General features: G+C 33.8%; 1 protein-coding gene across 3 annotated transcripts in view; it reads left to right on the top strand.

The window, feature by feature from the left end:
• The window catches only part of aay (phosphoserine phosphatase), a 34368-nt gene extending 11382 nt beyond the window's left edge, over window positions 1-22986 (top strand). For all 3 annotated transcript variants that reach the window (XM_069847696.1, XM_069847697.1, XM_069847698.1), the window contains exons 5-6: window positions 1465-1626; window positions 3184-22986. In XM_069847696.1, the coding sequence (XP_069703797.1) occupies window positions 1465-1626; window positions 3184-3272 (251 nt within the window). In that variant the 3' untranslated portion in view covers window positions 3273-22986. The remainder of the gene's footprint in view (window positions 1-1464; window positions 1627-3183) is intronic.
• The last annotated feature ends 254 nt before the right edge of the window (window positions 22987-23240 follow it).

Here is a 23240-nt window from a genome sequence, read left to right as displayed (position 1 = left end):
GTTTATGCATAAAATAAAAAAAAAATAAATGAAATGACTTGCCTAGTATGACCCCCAAACGCCAATATTTCGGAGAAATTAATTATTACACACAGAATCGTGTGTACTTTTCATTGCGAATTTTTTCATACTCCAATAGATTTTAGGTCTAGCTATGTAGTGACTATTTTTATTACTCCCGCAGACAAAGAAAGAATTTGTGACAGTTTCATAACGTCAATTTTTGTCCTCTTTGCTCAACTGATCCCTATGCCAATGGAAACATGATGCATTACTTGCTTTTCTGGCACCACACAGGAAATGACCACAACATTGTCACATGGATCTTCCCCTTAGTTGTCATTGTATTGTCAGTGTCATATAATTTTGTGCAGTTTCAGTTTAGTTGTGGTTTAACTTTAATAAATTAGTGTAGTTTCATTCTGTTTAGTTATAATTTGTAGGGCTATATATTCTTACCATAATAATGTCACAACCTGGATAAAATAGTAAGAGAAGCAGAGTGAGTGCTGAAGAAAAGCATCAGGTTTGCATCTCAGCATTTATCACTAATGAGCACAAAGAGGAAAAAAAAAAAAAACTGCTTAACCGTCCACATGCCCTTTCATCTGTTGACTGCCTGCCATCAGTAGCAATGTTGCACTCACGCATTTTAACTTCCATGTGCTTTACTAGAAATGACAAAAGTCATATCTTTCCACACAACCATATTAGTAATAAGCATTTCATTGTTACAACAGTGACATCCTTTGATATGTTTGTAAGTGTAAGTGAACCAAGAAAAATCGTATGTTTTAATATTCATGTTACTTAAATTTTGATTTTAATAAATTTAAGAATAATACTAGAAATGATTACAATATACATATAGCTATTTTACGTAAATTTGTGAAAAATGAATTGTATTAAGTATCTGTTTAAACTATACAATTAGGTCAAATGTCTTAATAATTTTGTGATTACATAGAATGCCTTTTGTGTGTAATTCAGAGTTGAAAGTTCATCTATTAATTTGGATGCACATTAAATGATTTAATTTTAGTATGCCTTTTGAACAATAATTTAAGAAAATAAACTATAAATGAGAATATCATTTGTAACATAAACAAGGAATTGATTGAGCCACCAGCATAGCTCAGTTGACTAAGGTGCTTGCCTGCCGATCCGGAGTTGCACTCAGGCATAGGTTCGATTCCCACTTGGGCTGATTTCCTGGTTGGGTTTTTTTTCAGAGGTTTTCCCGTCCATAAGGCAAATGTCAGGTAATCTATGGCGAATCCTCGGCCTCATCTCGCCAAATATCTCACTATCACCAATCCCATAACCTCGTAGTTGATACAGCGTCGTTAAATAACCGAGTAAAAAAAAAAAGAAATGTATAAAACGTAAAATGAGACTCGTTTTATAAAATTGCTGTCAGTGTCGTGAAGCTTGTGTGATATATTATGAACACATTTATTTAAGGTGAATTTGCTGGATTTGATGAAAATGAACCAACTTCAAGAAATGGTGGAAAAGGGGAAGTTATCAAAATGCTGAAGGAGAAGCATGGTTACAGTAATGTAGTGCTTATAGGAGATGGTGCCACAGACCTTGAGGCATGTCCACCAGCAGATGCTTTCATTGGTAAGCATGATTCTTTGCATTATTTCGTATGTATAAAAAAGTTGTATCTGAGCCTTATAGACCTATAGAATGATACAAGATGAAATCAATATATTTTCGAACTGCACTTGTATTTATTGTACCTTTAAACATCACTGAAGATCATTGCTTCCATGACTGTTGAATCAGTCTAACAAACAGCGTCAGATTGTCTTTAAAAACTGAGCTTCTACACGTGATTTTGCGCAAACATGTCAAGGATCTATTTTCGATTTTTCTTGAAATCTCTCCATATATGCCTTACGGCTAGTCTTCTTCTTTACCTTTCAAATGATGCATTTAGTATAGATTTCAGACGTTTCCCTAGTTCTAGATAACCTCTCTGTTTCTTATGTCTTGTGTTACATTCAGGGCAGTCCAGAAACTTATTGATTGCCCCTTGCATATTAATTAATTGAAAATTTTCACTTTGTGAATCTTTTATGTGCCTTAATTGAATGACAGCAGCACATATTTCGTCTTACCAAGCTCATGTTACAGGTAAAGAATGTGTCATAAAGTACGAAACTCCACCTTGAGATGAACTCTACAGAAATTTGACAATTTTTGTGATGAAAAGTGTTCAAAGACAGTTTTCATGCATCCCTAGCATAGTATGAGTGGAAAAGGTCTCTACCATTTTGTTCTTTTATGGTTAGTTTTTCCGAAAACAATTATTTTACATAATTTTTTATCCCATTATCTTTTAAACACATTTAGAAACATATTTTATAAATGTCTTTACATTACAGTTCTCACTTCCAACAATGTTTTGCATGATGTTTCTGTCATGCTTGAGTTTAAGAGTACAGTATTTTAATACTTTAATTACGAGGGTTGAGTGAAAAGTAATGCCTCCATCTCTATAACTCGTCAGTACATGACAGCACTGGTACAGCTGGCGCTAGCATTTTTGGTGTGTGCCATAGAGTATAGTGCCCCGTTTGTGAGCATGTTGCTAGTGCAGCTGAGAATAGTACCACTTCCTATACACGTCACATAAGCCATTTGTCAAACACAGTTGTCAGACTGACTATGGTAAATGTAAGACACTAGCATTTAATGTTCCCATTACTTATTTCACATGCCAAAAACGGTGATGCGGACTGTATGCGACAGCTGACATCTCGCATATAGTCTCCACAAGCACCACAGTTAGCGGGAAGTTGTAATAGTGAATTGTTGTTGATTTACACTGTGGAGAATGGAGCCCTGCGCAGGAACCTGTTCATTGATATTTAAGGAATGTGCTGTCATCGAGTTCTTGATTGCTGAAGGTGTCCCTCAAATTGAAATTCACTGAAGAATGTATGGTGACTATGTTGATGTGAGCACTATGTGTCGGTGAGCTGATAAATGTTAAGATGGCGAAACTTCAGAAAGAAAATGTTTGTGTAAAATATGTGAAACTTATGAAAAAGGTTTTACTGTATTATACAGTAGAAATTGTTCATATTCATACATTTTTACACATGTCGTTTTCACGAAGAACTTGTAAAATTTATTATTTCATTTGAAATGTGTTTTATTTTTTTCTAGGATATGGTGGGAATGTCATGCGGGAGGAAGTGAAATCCAAAGCCAAATGGTTTGTAACTGATTTTAAGGAATTGATAGATGCTCTTTGAAATTTTAGACATGTACAATATAAATGTTAAAGATGGAGAAGCTGAGAACTTATAGTCTCATTTAACTGAAATGAAATACGATCAGTTGGTTTATTTTAAAACTTGGGGTTTATTTAAATGGATTTAAATATACTGACCATGTTCTTATTTCATTCGAAGAATGTATGATGAAGTATAAAACACTGTATTGCTCACTTAGAACTCAGCTTCTGCATATGAATAGCAGATGTAATTGTGTGTAAAATGTTTATCAGCCACTCTTCTGTATGAGAGTTACAATTATATATAATATTACACCTGAGGGTAAATACGATCAAATAGCCATTGTGCTTTACAACATGGCCTATCATTGTAGTTTCAGATATAAGAAATATTAATGTATGATGACCAATATAATTTTAAATAATGAACAAATTTAAAATCATCGAGTTTTGAAACTTTGTAAAATATTTTTGACCAAAAGCTACTTTGGTAGGTATCTCCGTGTTAATCTTTCAAATTTTAATAAGTAGTGTAACATATAAAACTTCGTAAAGGTAACTTCATGCATTATATTTGGAAATTAAACAACTTGAATTTCAGTTATAAGGGGAGTAGACAGTAGAAAAAATTGTTGGCACAGTATTGTATGATTGCTGGCACATAATTTTTCTTTTTCCCACGACTAATTAATTGATATAGAAAATTTCTATTTTCATTTTCGTGAATTTATAACTAGATCTGGGATTTTAGGTGGGAGGGGGCGTGGGAGCTGGGAAGAAATTCAGTTGAAATATGTTTCATAACTATTTAAATAGGATCTGTAAATGTCCTTTGAGCCTTTACAATATGAAGTAGCATTACCTCTGAAAATAATATATTTTTATTAAATTATGGGGAGGAATATGCATTTAAGTTGCCCTTTGCTGTAGCTGCATGGTTTAAGGCATCGTGCCTTGGATTAGTGATAATGGAGTGGGGGCTGGTTCGAGTCATCATGGGAAAAGAAATTCTTTCATGAAATTTCGGTCGGTGTATGTGACTTGTACTCGCCCAGTATTCTTACGAATTTGTGGAGCTACAGTGAGTAGTGAAATTCGGTTTCATAAGCCAGCTGTAACATTTGAGGGGATTGTCATGCTGACCACATGTTGCCCTGGATGATCATTTAATCTCTGCTGACACTGAGGCATGTGGTTGTGAGGCCAACAGCCAGCTCTTGAACCTTGGCCTTCCATGAGCTGTTACACTGTGCCACGAAAATGATGTATTCAAGTTAATGAATTAAACATGTGCAGTACCATTAAACCATTGGAAATCGTATATTTTTCCAGATATCTTAATTTATTTAACATCATTAACACTGCTACCCATTTTCTTCATAATTTAATATGCAATATAACGCTAGTTTATTTCCTAAGTCTGCTGCTGTTAAGATTTGTATTTTGTCCATTAGAATCATTTTGTATGCGGATAATAATATTTCTGCAGAAACTGATGCCATTGGATACACTAGGTAATTTCACGTATTTTATCTCTCTCTCTCTCTTTCTATGAGGCTGGGCAGGGGACATTCCTATGTACCGCGACCTGAGGTCTATTGTGCGCCCCTGGGATGAGTTGTAGCTGCACCCACACTGAATTGACCTAATCCCTAACAACCAATCCCGCCATCCCTCTAAGTCCGTGTACCATTCCACCCCAACAGCCCCCCCCTCACATTCCCCCCTCAAACGGTCAGAGGTGTATGCCACCCCTCCCGTTAGGAGTGGAGTGGGTTCCTTAGCCTTCCTATAACAAATTTACGCCCGACAAAATTCGATGTGTATTCAACACTCACGTAGTAAAAATTACACCTACTAACTAGCCCATTTACGCCAAAATTAAATGTGCAATCGACACTCACGTGGTAAAAATTACACTTATTAACTCACTTCTACAAAAAGTAGATGTGCATGTTAGTCCTCACATGGTAACAATTACACCAATAACAAATTTAAAATGACCCTACACTCGCCTGTGAAAGTAACACTATTAGAAATCCCTCGCCTCCCTCATTCCCTCACTCACAGTTATAATAATCAACTTACGAATTAATAAAAATATTTTCGTAATCACGTTAATTAAAAAAAATATGAGACGAATTTAAGACCGGAAACATTTGTTGGTATTCTATTTTTCTGTGCGAGTGTAGCATCAAGTATTCTACATGAAGAACTATAATTAATCTTTTTCCATTGCTCTTGTAGATCCTACTTTGTTATTTGAAATCTAATGTTATTATTGAGTGGCAGATTTTAAACTTCTGAAAATTTGGAGAATTTGTTAAATGTGACAAAGATATGTTGTGAAAGACTTACTGTTAAATCATTTGAATTTTGTAACATCTTTAATGCGTTGTGAGTAGGTTTTTTTGTTTCCTTAGAATATAAAAATCGAAGGTACATGGATGGAAATGACTGTAATACATGTATTATGTTCATTGAACCTCGTAATTCTTTTGAGTTATTTTCTGAGCATTTTGTGTATACGAGTTTCAGGACTATGGACTGAGGCTGTGTCTCAAAGCTCAAGACCACTAGTGACTAGCAACTAGATGACTTGTAAACTACACACTAGGGAGCTTTGGACATGTATGTTTGAATCATGGCCTTCTTCACAGATTATTTTTTCTAAAAATCTTGACATCACAGTACAGCACTGAATTAAGAAGGCATTGTCCTTATGCAGTTTCATTACGGATTATGTGGAAAAGATAAGGACCTAATATATTACAGTTATGTTTAAAACATCGTAAAGAAGGTATTAACATTGTCAATGTTCAAAGTTAACGTGTTATTCTACATTGTATTTACATTATTTCACTTCCAAAGCATCTTTAGATATCATAACCTCAATTATTGCTGATGAGGTATCTATGTTTGTTTAGTGTACAAGTCATCAATCAAGCAAGCATTTTCGTTTACTAGCTACTACGGACTTGATTGCTATGCACTATGTAGCTTTGGATCATGACTTCTGACGTCACATCCGGCTTTTTAGACAACTATCTAATTCACTTCATCGAAAAATGTAGCTATGAGACACGGCCTAAATACATAAACAACAAATTTTCTGTTCAAAATTACATTTTTAAAAAATAAAAATATATTTAAATATTTCCAATTTGTGATCTTTTTTTTATAAAGTTCTGGTAAATAGATCTGAATTTTAACTGTAGACAAACAGGTAAGGTATTTATTTTGAGGATATCAATAATTGCTCGAACGTAAAACTATGCATTATAGAGATACAATAACATTACAGTCATTTCCTCTCATGGAGTACTGTTAAACTGGTTACAGCCCTGAAGCAATTTCGTATGTGAATTACCTTCATGTAATTTCAGAATCACACGAAATTGTTCATGAAGTTGCTTTATCTTCTACACATAGATCTTGAAACATGGTATGAAGGTGGACTTATATTTGAATGTCTCAGAACTGTTTTTATTGTTCTGTCACCATACAGTGATAATATAATATGAGAAAGTTTGTGCCAATGAATAAAGACATAATTACTGAGGTTTTATAGAAGTTGTGAGAAAGAAAGAGCCAGTCACTTGCTAGCTAGTCACGCATTTGGTGAAATCAGATTTAAGCATGTGTAGTTGACTTTAAATTATTTGAAATGTTGGACATGTTAAACTTTGAATATGGTGGAATACCCACCCAAAAGTCTACTTTGAGTCAATGTTGATGTTGACAGTGACAGTAGTGAAGACGATTGCATGTAGGATTCTTATTATGGCTCAAACTACACAGCTGACAGGATTAGCGAATGCTTTACCCATTGTCAATGAATATGATACTTGTAATGAATTGTCAGTGAAGGTTCCACATTATGGCATTTCGTTCCAGTGTCAGTAATATGAAATTACTGTGCATGCACAAACCTGAGTTCATGATGTGTGGCAGACTGTGACGACTTTTTACTTTCCAAACACGTCTTGTATTAAGTAATTAACATATATACTCGTATATTCTGGAAATGAATTTATGCCTGTTCCTCAGCTTTCATAGTAAAGTTCGAATTTTAATTAATGTGTGTAAATTTGAATAAGTGTGTAACACACAGTCCAGATGGGAGATAACATTAATGTTAAAAAAAGTGACTGAACATATCAAGTCACCTTATTCCTTTGTATATAAATTATTTGTTCTCAGTAATTGATTATATTGTTAGTTTATTACATTTTAACAATAATTTTCATATACAGAGTATCTGAAAATTCCTGCGCCATAGGACTAATCACAGCATGTGTTATAGATCACAGTATATGTTCTGTGTGTGCTCCATCAAGCTCCACATACATTTGGAAGCGAAAACGCATGTTATTTAACATACAGATTACAAAGCCAAATGATGGAATAGTGCACTTATCCTGGATTCTTTGATATAGATGTTCCATGCCTCTAATCTTGATGCTGTAGGTGTGACTTAACATACCACCAAAAAGCAAACTCTGTAAAATTTAAGTCTGGTGAGTGTAGGGTTGCCATAATTATTTTCCATAAAACTGGGACAAAGGACAATGTTAAGTTATTATGAGTCGTACTTTATTAATGATGGCACAATGTCAAGACAATACACGTCAGTATTTTAATAATCTACTTGAGAACTTGATGTACAATTCACACTTTTGTTATGGAACATTTATGTATTTTGATTTTTGACACTTTGTTAAGAATTTCACATACTTTATGGGTATTAGATTATCTTATACCAAGCATACTTTTAAGAAGATTTTACAGAATCTAGATACTTCGACATTTTGCTACTTGTAATCAGTTTATAAAATTCACTACAACTAATGTTTGACATATTGTATTGAGTATTAAGAATTGGCCTTATTTATGCCAAACTTAATCTACTCCTGTCTTCAGTCCAGTGAGCGTTCATTAAGGAGAATACCCTCTTTATATTAGCATTATGCCCAGAGAGAGAAAAGTGTGTGTGTGTGAGAGACTAACGCCTACCCACTTCACTGGCGTGATTCAGGTTCCGGATACTGCGGATAGAAGGCAGGACTGTGACCTATTTTAAAATTGCACACCACTTCTGCGGGCCACATGGGTATCTGTGAAGAGTTATGTCGTATATTAGAGTGAGTGTATGTTAAGTGTTTCTGTAAGTGTAATGTAGAGAATGGGTGAAGGTGATGATGAAGGTGAGGAAGGGAGAAGGGGAAACCCGGTGGCAGCATGTAGCCTACTCCTGTTGAATAGCACCAAGGGAGAGAAAAGTAAAACTGGACAATTTTTAAGAGCTCAGAATACTGTTCTTCTGAGAGACAACTTTTGAAGGACATTGTCCACTTCTTACTAGCTAATGAACTAATGAATTCTGAATTTGTTTTGCTTTCTCTGGCAAAAGATTTTAATTTCACTGCCTGATCAAACAAATGATCAGTGGTTTTTGCACTGGAAAATGTTTTAGCTACCTTTGAATCATTGAACATTCCTGAAAATAACTTGCTTGTGCATGTGGTGGAGTTATAGGAATGGTGGTGTCTGAATGGAAAGCAAACGCTGCCTCTGCAGCAGCTATGTTCCTTTCTTTGCACTTACTGGTGGTAAAATAAGTAGCTAGTTGCTTACTGGAGGATGCTGACTTTAAGGCATCTCTATGTTTATCACATCATCGGGGTAATGTAACTCCGCCTTCCAGGCGCCCCAACCTCAGAAGTGGGTTACAATTAAGCCACGGCCAGGAGAGAAGACCAGAAATGTCGAAAAGACAACCTGGTGGCATTGGATTAAAAAAAATGTTTAGCTGTAACAACGTGATCTTTGCTATCACTTTTCCCTCCATGTGTAATTGAAAAGTAGCAACTCTGAACAAATTTAGTTTTCTTTTAGAACACTGCACTTGTGATCTTTTTAAAAGAATGGAAACCTGTTCTTTTTCTAACATTAAAAATAATTTCAGTTAAACCTACTTGCAGAATTTACATTCCGCTTCATACTCATTGCGACTTCTCTTCATTGCAAGGAATTCTGCTGAATACGCATCTTTAAATTTAGTTTTACATTTTGGTGGTATAGTCACAGTATTAAATAATAACAATCAATGACAAGAGCCATTGTTAAAGCAGCAAAACATGAGATTCTTACGATTCTCTCCTGCTACCTGCAACCTGCTGAATGTTTAGCCAAGTTATTTTAGTATAATGAAGCACATTCAATAGCTTGCTAACACTAATCGATAAATTTAAACCAAAGCAATTGTAGTCAAATTTCCAATCGATTAATAGCATTCGAATTTTAATATGACGGTTGAGGCGGAAATTTCAAATACATTTCACAGTGGAAATGACATAATATTATCGTAAAATGTTTATATTCTGTTAATCCGGAATTTTTACCAAACTGGCTGGAACACTTTTTCCAATCCTCGAAACCAGGACAATCCTAGTTTTCCGGGACCTATGGCACCCTAGGTGAATGGAGTCCATTTGACAGGACCTTTCTGGCCAATTAAATGGGGAATGTTATCTAACTAATTGTGCACTGTTGTGGCATAATGTGGTAGGATGCCATCTTACATGAATCATACAAGCCTATTGCCAAGAGCATCCAATTGCCCAACATTTGCAGATATGACTTGCAGTAATATAACTGTATTACTGTTGAAAATGTATGGGTTGATGATACAGTCCTTCCTCATGCCACACCAAATTTTTATTTACCTCCACATCATTCTTGTGTGGAAAAATCGGACCAATCATCAAAAAGATATACAATAAACAATGCATTATTTTATGGAATTAAATGGCTGTCTTCATAGTAACTAAACTAATTTTGTAAATTCCATATTAACAGACTGTACAGAACAATGCATTATTTTATGGAATTAAATGGCGGTCTTCATAGTAACTAAACTAATTTTGTAAATTCCATATTAACAGACTGTACAGAACACATGTGGTGAGTTCGTGCACTGCAATAAGATGACAAATGACATTACATATCACAGTGGTGTAATACATTTCGCATCAAGTGTTTGTTTACCTTAGTATTTTACTTCTCTGGAATTCTGTGTGTGTGAAGCCTGATGTAGCCCATATAAAACATATAATATAATTTGTCCTATAGCGCAAGACTTTTAGACACCTGTATTTGGCAAAATGTAAGAGAGATGCTGGATTATGCAAGTAATTACTTAATTTAAGGAGTTGAATGAAATACTAAAGATAATAAATTGTAAATTGAACTTATAAATGATAAATGTTGTAACTTCTGGAAGTTGTTGTACAGTAAAAGCCCGATATACCACGGATTCGGATATAACACAATGAAGTGTATAGTGTATGTTCCCGAGGAAAAAAAAAAAAACCTATTAGTGAAATTTTTTATTTTAGCTGTGCAGTAAATTAGTCTGCATACTAGTTGAAAGGAAGTCCTATGTCATTTCAAGACCCCTTATTACTGTAATTCCGCATGGCTAATTGTGTTCCTGAATATTTTTGTAAAGCGAATTAAATTCCCAGCGGTTCATAATCAGTTAAATACACAATAGACACTTGACTCTGCAGCACCCGATTTTGTTTGAATGTGAAGTATGTTCCCAAACAACTGTGTTACATTGGACTTTACTATATTTGTGTAATTATGATTCCTGAATATGTGAATATAATCAGTGCACTGAGGACAAACAGAAAAAATGGTCTATAAAAGTGTAAATATAAATATTTGCTCAAAGTTACATTGCCAACAAAAAAGAGGCACAGTTTGACATCTTGTTTGTGAACTGAACTTCTACACTATGGTGAAAGCCAGTATCATTACTATGAGGGGAAGAGGGGAAATATTTTATACACATTTTCATAACTCAGTACTCTTTTCTAATTGTGAAAGGATTCCTGTGTGACCTTCAAGTTACTGATACCGAAATAGGCCTACATTGTAATGTGAAAATGATTTTTTCCAAATTTCAGGGAATGAAAAGAGAATTGTTTGAAGTTTAACCTGGGGTTAAGAAGTAGTAATTTGATAAGCGATATACTTACGTGACATTTAATATTTATGCGAAATATACGAATACAAAACAAAGAGGCTATGAAATTTATTTTGAAATACTCATTTATGTAGGAGTGCTCAAGTATATTCAGTGTTATAGTCTGTAACAAGAGAGTGATGAGATTATATAAACTGCGAAAGACGCACAGAAATTCTTTTGGTATTTACTTTGTTAATTGGAAAACGCGTTTGTTAAGATTTGTTTACTATATTATAACGATTTGAAAGTGTGTTAAAGCCTTCACTCTCTATTAAGAAAGGAAGTTCTGAGGAGATTCCTGAACAGTAGATTCAATTATAGTTTAAAAACCATTGATAACTTCTTTATGATGAATGATGGTTAATGTGTATGAAGAATTACATCATTTTGTGCGAATTAGTACCAATATTTCTTTGTAGAAAGACCCATTTTTTTTTAAGATTAGTTACACTAAATGAAATTATGTATATCATTGTATGAAAATTCAAACCTTTTTTGATATGAAATTGGTTTCTACGGTCAGAATGTGGAGATAGCAATTGACGTCAATTCATATCACAAAATCACAAACAAAATAATATTTATCTCAATTTTACGATCTGAAATTTTTGTCACTTCCCTTCAAGATAATTCACGTACAGTTCACATTATGTCTCAGACATGCTGACAATAAAAAATTATGAAGATGTTGTGTCATTTCGTAATACTTGCGACTGTGACCTGATGGTAGTCAAGGGTGAAACTACGGTTTTTCATATCTGTTATTTCAATATGAGGAGCATCGTTTCAAAACGTATTAAGTCCAACAGTGGACGAAATTAAAGTTGTTACTTTCTACTTCTTTATCTTTCATGCTGTGAAGTCTAATGGTTCCAAATCGTCATATTTGTAAACTGTGAAACAAGTACTTAAAAATGGTTTTTTGTAGTGTTTTGAAAACTTGTCCAGTTTACGAGTAATTCAGTTTTTCGTCATTTGTGTAAAAAATTCTATATTGGACTTAATATGATTTGAAACGATGCTCCTCATATAATCTTGTGTGTTTTCTTGTGATGGAGGACCTTCAGGGTTTATGATTAGCAATATTTTACGAATTAATACAACTTCATGCAATCCTTCCTGGGGAAAAATGAAAAATAAAAAATAATAGACGAGTACCGGGATTTAAAATAGTTCGTTAGAAACAATAGCAAAATAGAATGCCTGATTCGTGATATAATTTTTTAATTCATTACAAATATTTTTTGTAATCCTCACGTACTTGTCACATTTTGTTTTTATAATTATTTTAATCACAGCAGAAATGCAAGTTGAAATTGAAACAAAATCCTTTGTTATGTTATTATTGCTATCATATTAATGGATGATGAAACATATTTAAAGGAATGTTTGATTTTATGTTATTTGCTTTCTCCTCAGTTTCATTTGGACACTTTTGTACTGAAGAACAAGCTGAAAGTGTGTTGATGTTGGTAAAATAATTCCCTATTTTAAAATGAGATCTCACCTAATCTCTAACCTATCATTTTATGAACTGTATTCCTTTATTTTGTGGACCTTATCCATTGCACTTTAAGGAAAGACATATAAAGCCACGTGGTTATTTTAAGTCCGTGTATAAACTCTTATTGATTGTCAGAGAGTTTATGTCTTGTTGTTTTTCATGTTTGGTTGGTCAGTATATTATATCTGTCATGATTTACTGTTTTCTTCACCTTCAAATGCATTACTAATGAATGTTCAATTGTGTCCCAAAATAGTTTAAACATATGAAGAATGGATGGTTTTACTTCATGTTTAAACACGATTTATACTACTTATTATTTTGGAGATTGTGAGTCAAGTACCAAGATTTTTACTATATCTTTTGAAGAATTTATTGTTTATATATACAGTATATATTTTTTTTACTTGTGTTCACATTTTGAACTCTGATATTATTTTCCACCTACCACTTACAATCAGTGTGAAATATATTTTGCTACATTTATTGATTTTAATGATTGTGATAATTAGTGATTCTGTATGTTGGAGAATAGATTTTGTTATGGATCAACATAGTTTATTGCAACAGAATGTTAGTCTACAGGTGAAGAAGAATTCCATGCCCAAACTGCTAGTGGTGATAGAAGATAGAAAAACAAAAGAAAAAAAAAACAACTGTGAGTCTGAAACATGGGAATGTAGGTGAGATAGGAAAAAGAGAAACAGTCCATAGTTCACGAACCAGGGGTCTTGGAGAGCTGCGAGATGAAATGCCGTCTTGTGATTGGATAACTTGGTGCCCATCTTAGAATTTTTTTTATGATAACGGACGACAGTGTGCATGGAAACACATGTGAGCTCGTGAACAAATCACAGTACCAAATAAATAGTTCTCTATGATGGTTTCACGGGCTATCAGCCAAGTTAAATTGTTGAAATTCTCCAAATTTTCGGCTGCTAACTTCAGCGATGAAGATGGCTGCAGAGTTAGTAGCCGAAAGCTTGGAGAATTTCAACTTGACTTGGCTGATAGTCTGCAAAACCATCATAGGACGACAATGTTTTCATACATATGGGTTGTTTGACGTGTAATATTTTTATACATACAGTTACAATGTCACATGGAGCGCTGTGATCGCCTTTTGTTTCCACATTTTTAACATACACTGTTCACTACTTATTTATTTAGTGTTCTGTAGACTAAAATGGGTGGTGTAAGCAGTACAAACTATAAAACTGACAAGGAATAAGTAATCAACCTGTCCAGACAATTCTCAAGAAATCATTGAAAGTTATTAAATATGATTGGAAAGAAATAAATATAATTATTTTGATTGGAAATAAACAAATTTCGAATTAATTCATTATACATTTTACAATAAATGTTCTGAGTAACCAGCATTAACGTCATTATAAAAATGGCGACAATGAAGCAAAAATTGTCTTGTGTGATGAAAGATGATGGATGTCTTCTTACTGCTTCAGCAGTATGTGGAACAAGATCCATCTCAGAGGCAACTGGCAGTGAGTAAATCAAGGCTTTCATGTGGCCCTGTAAAAAGAAGTGCAGTGGAGGAAAATTCACAGCTCCTTTCCATCTGATCCACTTTGTCAAAATTAGTGGTAAGGAACTCTTGAAATGAGACTACAAAGTGGGTAGGAGCCCCGTCATGTTGAAATTATAGCACTCTCCTATTGGTAATCGCATTTCTTATGGTTACATTGACGAGTTGAATTCGGAAACACTTTGTACACTTACCAGTTGAACTGTGAAGATAACAAGTAAGGCTCATTAAGGAAGTGATTCACAGTATTGCCCATACATTAACTGCAGAACTTTGGCAATTTTCTTTGAAGTTTTTGTCTGCCTATATATGTTACTTACGTGAATTGTATATACAGAGAAAGGCAGTGAAAAGTTATCACACTATGCAGGGGATGTCGGGGAACAGACTGTCCACAATCCATTGCTCAAGCTGTAGCAGCACAGTCGGGTGTTCAGTTTTCAGTTTCGTTATGGTAGGCATAAATTATTAATTAAGAGTTACCTAATGAATGAATGTAATTGACAACTGATGTACAGCTTACCTTTTATCAAAGCAGCTGTTGAAAATGATGTCCCACATTCTTGATACAAACTTTTCATCGTGTTTAAAAATTCCGAAACACTTGTATCATAAAAGAAAATAGGGCCAATGATTATATATGCTGTAATGCTACATCAAACACCGACTTTCTGATCGTGAAGAGGAGTTTCATGCTCTACATGAGGATTGTCGGTGTCCCAATACCTTGAATTCTGAGAATTCACATACCCACTTAAATGGAAATAAACTTCGTCCATCTTAATTAAAAGAGAAGGATCGATAATACCATCATGGACAGATTGCAGCATCTACCAACAGAAATTTACGTGGGCAGCTGGATTCCGTTGTGTTAACTGATGAACCAGTGTCATTTTACAAGAATAAAAATGTAGCATTTTCAGTCTCCATAATGCAGAGCTTTGTGAGATACCACACTCCTGTTCCAATTGGCGTGAAGATTTCCTTGGGCTGGTTTCAGTTCTTGCTTGAATATCTGCAAGCTTCTCCTATGTTAATACCTGCTTCTGTGGTTCTCTGTTTTTGTTTAAAACAGACCCTGTTCCTCGCCATTTTCTGAATAACTTATGTATTGTCTCAAAGGCATTGTAGCACCACGGAATTGACGTAGAAACTTGTGAATGGTACTGTCATACGATTTCTTCTTTAGGAGAAATGTCTCAACAAGAAATATCCGTTGTGCAATACTATACGTCACCATACTAATAGGAAACAGAACATAAAAAATGTTCAGTAACAAGTGCAATAATGCAACACTACACAATAACATGCTCTCGGGAATTTTAGGCCTACTGTAATGAAACTGAATGCACGTCCACACTGCTACAGCTTACCGGTTAGTCGAGCAATGGATTGTGGGCAACTTTTTGCTGCCTCTCTCTGTATCTTCTCATATAAAGCAGATCTGATCCATAAACAACACAGTCAAGAAACAGAAATTGGCCTGATACAGGAACAAACACATCTACTCATCTTGAGGGAAATAGTCTTCTGATCCCATAGTGTGTAATCTCGTGGGATAAAGAGGATGAAAGATCTATTTGTGTAACATACAGTGTTTCAGAACGCAGGTTTGGCAGCAATGATGATAATACTTGTGAATAGAATATGTGCAAAGTGTGCCACATTTTTTGTCAAATTGAACTGTATGTACTGGTAATGTTCGACAGTTGGTCTAGTTACTATCAGTGAGCTGGTGTTCCCCAGTGAACAGTGGTTGAATGGAAAGTACAATCAATCAATCAATCAATCGTAGTACTCTTTGAAAATTTTGATTTCCTTGGCTCTTCTGCTGTTGCATTCACTAGATAGTACTGTTACAGTCAGAACGCGAAGTCTGTCAAAACCCGAAGTTTCTAGGAAATTCTAGTTCTAACGAAGCTCTTTAGGAAATTCTAGTTTTCACTTACGTAATTCAGTTACATCTAGAAATAACTATGGCCTTTTATGATAATCTAGTTTTGACTAATATAATTAAGTTAGATCTAGAAATAACTGATTGTTATTAGTAAAAACTCATTGTAACGATTTCAGAATATGTTTATGTATTATTTTTGAAGATCTAAATTGTTACTTTTTGAGGTTGTGGAAAAAATCTAGCTCCACCTACGAATTAATTTCAACAACTAAAATCACAGAAATTCTGGTAGGACTGAAGTATTATGACATGTTCATATTATCCAATCAGAAGCAACCTCTTACAACATGCCTGTAGTACATTAGATTTTTCGTTTATGATAAATCAATATCACTTACTACCAAATCGTTTCGACTTTCACGTGTACATCCAGTTGTTTCTTAGTGTTTGTGTGCCTGCCTACTTCGACATCCTTTTAGTGCAATTTTTACAAATAGCTCACATATAATATATTTATGTGTGTTTGTATAAATATAAACTGTGAAAATGCCGAAGGTTAAATCATCGAAAAGTGCTGTGATATAGCAATGGATCGAGCATATACCAGGACTCACTAGTGATGGAGAGTGATTTTTGTCAATATTGTAATAACAGGTACTGTAATGTTGTTAAAAATGTATATGAAGAGGATGAACTTGAAATATAATTGAAGAGAAAATTGAAGAAAGAAAAGCATAAGAAGAAGAGATGATGCTAGATAGTACATCGTCAAATATCTATCTAGCCAGAAAGGAAGCTCAAGAAAATTTAAAATAAGGAGCGAAAAGAATGAAGCTAATTTCTGATGCAACACATCCTTCAGTTGGTATAGGATGCGTATTATGATGTTTCATAATACGCATTCTGGATGTCAACAGGGGAAAGGGCGACTTGCGAAACATCATAGGAATCATGCTTGTGAGAAATGACGACATGTACAGAATTGGAACAAAAGATGGAATTTTGAATAAATTATATTGCAGGTAGGTTCAGTGAAATTTAAAAACTGTTAGTGTTCTTAATTTCATCAACACCTGGTACGTAACACTTTCTTTCTTTCAGATCTAAATTTGATGTTTGTCCTCAAATTTTCTTGACACAAGAACAGTTGCCAGATGCAGAAACTACGCTGAAAACTGCAGAAGTGAAAGAAGCCATCGTAAGTGGACAAAGGTTCGTCCATTGTGCTTGCAAAAACAAAATTGTGTTTCAAAGTTGTGCTTATGTGTGAAAATGAAAATGCTCTGCAACTATAAATGTCACATTAGCATGCCTTGGCGCAACAAGTGACTTGCGAGGCAAAAAGTAATAATATTGAATGCTGTAACAATTATTTGTGTAATAAAACAACAACGAATTTAGTAATAGTAATGTTCATGTGCAAGTACTAATTTCCTGAAGTGTTTTTAATTATTTCTAGATGTAACTGAATTATGTACTAAGTGAAAATTAGAATTTCCTCGGGTTTTGACGGATTTCACATTCTGAAATTGTTAAAACGGATTTTTACTAATAACAATAAGGTATTTCTAGATCTACCTTAATTATATTAGTCAAAACTAGAATTTCCTAAACAGCCATAGTTATTTCTAGATGTAACTGAATTACGTAAGTGAAAACTAGAATTCCTTAAAGAGCATTGTCAGAAATAGAATGTCAGAATGACACAAAGAAATAAAAAAATAATAAAACTTAGTCCCTATTCACCCCCTGCATCCCTATTCACCCCAATTTACGGTATAGGCATTTGACTCACAATATCCAATATTGTGAAATCTGACATTTGCAGATAACAATAATTTCTTAATATGTGATGTGTATAGTTTAGAAATCATTGAAAGAATATTGTTGACGAGTGATAACACGGAAAGTTTTTTTTTTTTAATTATTTGGCATTCTTGCCAAATATAACTCATCTGTGTTGCATACATGGTTGTATAATATATTTTGTAAAATGTACAGTGAAGAATGTGAAAATATTCTTTTGGGAAGATAATTGAATTTTGTCTTCCTGAACTATAGTAAAACATATCCAGTGTACAACCAATCCTCTGTGTATTACCTACTTTACAATATGAAAAGACTGTTAGAAATGTTTAGCTGGTTTTATGATTATGGTGTATGTGTATTAGTTGTAAGTACACTTGTCTTTCAAACACAGAAATCTGTAATTCCTTACCAACAATACTATTATCAAAATGCTCTTTTATCAAACTATGATATTATTTTAATTGCTGAATATTAAGCATTGTAAAATATCAGTGTCTTTGTGTTATTTTTGTACTGTTATAAGTTTGGAGCAAATGTTATTTTAATGGCTTTACTTGGTTATTCTATATTTTGATATAAATATATGCTTTATTTTAAAATGAGTCTCTGCAGGTTTTATATGCATGGTAAAGAGAATGTTTTATTGAGGATTATTCTTAACAATGCCAAGTATTGTTCTTGAAGAAGGCCTAAATCTGGTAGCGTCGGATGTCTATTTTTGTTTTAATAATTGTCATGTGGACAGCACTCCTATGGCCACTTTCAGAAGACTGCTGATCACGAAGTGATAACCAGACTGAGCTTATTTTTTTATATATTATTCTTCAGTATAGGGTTACCAAGTAAATTACTCTTAGATTAAAATTGTAGCCAAAGAACTGTTGGAAATGTTGATTAGGTTTGTTTGAAGCAGTTATGCTCTTTACGCTAATTCTCTTCGTTTACTGGAATAATTTTGAAGTTAATGCTGAAAATAAACATTTAAAATGCTCATAGGACTAGATTATTAATGCGTGACTTCGTATTCTATCTGTGATCCCAGTAGAGGTACTAACTGTTAAGAAGATAAATAGATTAGATGTTTAAATCTAAACGAAAATGTTCTGTAATTTATATTTGTAATGAACAATGGCCTACTTCTTGCGATTTGTATCGACTGATGAATTGTAAAATTATTAAATCGTAAAAACTGTTAGTTTTCTGAAATTACGTAATGAAATGTTAAGATGGTACAAATAGGAGCAACTTGAAGATTTTTTCTAAGCTCATGAAGACTGTACCAAGTCACGATATTGTAACAGCTTACACTACTCTGTTTAATGTAACAATTTTCAATACTTCTTGTATCTGTTATACTAATTCTTTACTAAAACTAACTTCCGTCATTGTTTTACTTAGATGATGGAAAAAATGTTTTGTATTATGTATAACATTTCCTAATTTGCCACCCTATACTTGGAAAACATAACAGAAAAGTTGATTTTGTTTTGAAAATGTTTATATGTTTGGAAGAGAATCCTTTTAAGATAAACGTTGTGTGTGTCAATTCAAAATTAAAATAATTGAATTATTTTGCATGTAGAATTTATGATAAATCTGAACCTTTATGTTGGTAGAAACAAGCTTTCATGTAGGATGGGTACTAAATGCAGCAAGCAAAAACCAGGGATGATAAGAGTACATAGTGATGATAAAACTGAGGATTGGAGGTGTTATGCTAATATGAATAGTTAATGAAGACAATTGAATTAACGAGCAGTCAAATGGAAGAAGAAATTTATTGATCCAAAACATGACGTAATTAGAATTTACCAGATACGAGTGCCAGGAGCATTACAACAATCTGATATGCCATGGCATGTACTCGAGCCTAGGATAAATAGGGATTCTGATCTTCAAAATGCATGGCAAGTTCTATGGGAAAGATTCTCAGAAAGAAAAGGAGATTCTGCACATTAAAGAATGAAGTTTTAGCAATTTTTAATTATTATCCTTAATCAACTAAGTTAATTAACTAAAATATTTTCAATAATCAATGTGCTTTTTACATTGCAGCAGTATTAGTATGTGTGGTCAGTTCCCTGAGAATCTGTTCAAAATGGCCTCCCTCTGTCTCCAGACATTACAGTAATTGCAGTGTTAAAATTCAAATTAATATTAAAATCCATTTGTGAATTCCTTTTTATGTCTTAAATATGTCTCGTCATGTTTATATTAAGATCAATTGCGGGTGCTGGTGCGGATGTTGGCATTCAACCATTATTTCTAGCAAACTGGTGCTTGTAGGGATGTAAAAGTAATTTGAGAGGTTAAAATGGTCGACGAAGATAGGTACTGTATGTCAAGAGTAGAGTTCGAGCTGAACATCTTTAATATAGCAATGTTATCTCCAGAAATGTAAGTTGCCCCATTTGAGGTAAAAAGGTAAAAGGTAAAGGTATCCCCGTAACATGCCATGAAGGCACTTGGGGGGGGCATGGAGGTAGAGCCCCATGCTTTCCATGACCTCGGCACTAGAATGAGGTGGTGTGATCGGCACCATGCTCTGACCGCCTTTTACCCCCGGGAAAGACCTGGTACTCAATTTTATAGAAGGCTGAGTGAACCTTGGGGCTGTTCTGAAAGCTTGGCAACGAGAAAAAATCCTGTCACCGCCTGGGATCGAACCCCGGATCTTCCAGTCTGTAGCCAGCTGCTCTACCAACTGAGCTACCCGGCTGCCTTCCCATTTGAGGTGTAGAAAAAATTTGCGGACTAGAGAGTAGATTCCTATTCTGTTATGCTTGCATAGATACGATTTATGCCCTGGCCTTCACTTGTAGCATTTAGAATCCATTCTGTATAACACTGACATTTAAATTTAATGTGTTTGAGTCATTCCACGTCAAATTGCACACTGACAAAACACGACCTCTTTACACATGGTCGATTTTTTTAAATGAATTTCGGACATAAAATAGACAGGTATTTCTTTATTTCCACAATTAATTATTGTTTGTGTAGTTATGACTATTTCAAAATTATGCAAATTATGCATGCATAATGATATAAGATTACTTGGTACTATGGCTCTATATAGTTGAGATTTTGGGCTTGGCGCATTTGAAAGATGAAATACAATATTTTTTACTACCTATCACAGATTTAAAATTTGGCCTAATTTTAAAATTATTTTTCTTTCAAATCAAAATGACTACTTTAATAGCACAGTTAAAAATGTTGGGGGTGAGGAGGGGAATTTGTTTCTTGCTGTATTATCTGTAAATTACAACATTCAAAAGTGTGGAATCTGCATATGTATATTTGCAACAATTTATTTTCGCGAGCTGTACCTAAGGAACCAGGAACCATTTTTGTGTACATGTGTGAGAGAACGCTAGCTGCAGAAAGTTTTACGAAATTCCGTTATGATTAATAACTGTTAGCACCTCTTCGCAACAAATGGATTTGTTTATCAAATGACTAATACTTTAAGGAATAGTAAATATCTTTCACTATTGCCAGTTCAGCTAGAGGGTGACGTGATTTTTATAACATGTGGGACAGTAAATATCATGTAATATATGGACAGAGTTATGCAACGACAAACCAATCAGCAAAATCTCTTTTTAGAGGTATTTAGCTGGAATTAATCATAAATTCATAGTATCAATTTTGTTCAAATTCAACTGATTGTGAGCATGAAAGAAAGCAATATCAATACAAAGCAGGAAATTATTTACCGTTACATTATGTAAATTTTTAGATAACAAACTATGTGTTGATCTGTTGTTGCCAATTACAGAATGGAGGAAAGCAAGTGAGCAAGAAGTAAAACTCAATGTTGAGAGTGGAAAATAAGATCAGGTATTTTTTTAAAGATAGTTTCAACTATTTACTTGCAGATGATACCAAAATCTGATTTTTTTTATACAAAATCGCTAGTTGATCTGTTGTATAACTCCGTCCATATAACAAGTGTTTAAATCCATATAACCTTTCTAATGATGCTTTTAAATAGAAAGGTACGGTAAGATGCGTAAGTCGTGATTTACTGATAAAGCTAAATTTAGTTTTCTTTGAACGTGCAGTGATTTGTGCCATGAAAAAGTCTATCTGTCTCTAGATAGGTAAAATGAAATAATATGTGAAGCTGATAATGGTTCTTGTGACATTGCAATGTTCACTTGATGCTCCAGCACACAGTCAGCAGTCCCCAAGCTCCTATACATTGTTTTGTAAGTAATTATCTTTCTGTTAAGCTGTGTGAGATCCCATTGTGATTTTTGTGAAGTTATTATACTTCAGTACACTTAGCAGACATTTTTAAAAATATATTTTTAATGCGTTTATTTTACATTGATATCTAACTTTTAAAAGTTGAATCATAAGAAATTATCTTTAATAATTATTACATTACAATTAATAAATATGTAATGAAAACCATTTTTCAAGGTTTTAGATTCCTTTTATTTTTAAAATTAATATCAATGTGCTCAGAAGTATGATGCTTTAAATGCTTAATTCTGAGTTATTTTTAACGAATTTTAACATGCAATATTGTTAGGTAATTCTGAGTTATTTTTAACGAATTTTAACATGCAATATTGTTAGGTGGAATAAAAACACACGTATTAGTTTACTAGACTCATAGGGGTAATGAAAACAATAATATATAAACGCAATCAGACATATGAAAGTCAAAATTGTGAGATTTGACATGGAATGTTCATTTGTATATAACCAAAGAAGAAAACCTGGATCTGATTTTAAATATGCATTTCTATAGCATCATTGTGTTTTGACACATGTTAACGTGAGAGATGTTATGTCCTTCCTCTGAGAGCATACTGCTTCTTATGAGTAAACTATTTCCTTAACTTCTTCATAAGATCATGCTCATGTACTTCAATACTTGTACAGATTTATGTTATTAATAAACGATCATAAAAAGAGACAAGATCATGTCCTTGTATATTAAAATGCGCTGTCCTCAGCATCTTGGAAGAATTGTCTGCATCCACACCTGCAACCATCGATGAATTATGTGAACTAATTCAGAATTCCAAGGATGGAAGATCCTATTGAAAATGTTGCTTTAATTTTATTGTATGTCAATTATAGAAGGTGATGTTTTATTTTTTTTTTGTCACAGTTCTGCTTTCTGTTGTAAAATAATACTTCATATCTTTCTATGTAAGTGCCTAAAATGCA

Source organism: Periplaneta americana, chromosome 15, assembly GCF_040183065.1.
Source record: "Periplaneta americana isolate PAMFEO1 chromosome 15, P.americana_PAMFEO1_priV1, whole genome shotgun sequence".
Taxonomy (NCBI): Eukaryota; Metazoa; Arthropoda; class Insecta; order Blattodea; family Blattidae; genus Periplaneta; species Periplaneta americana.
This window is presented reverse-complemented; position numbering and strand designations above follow the sequence as displayed.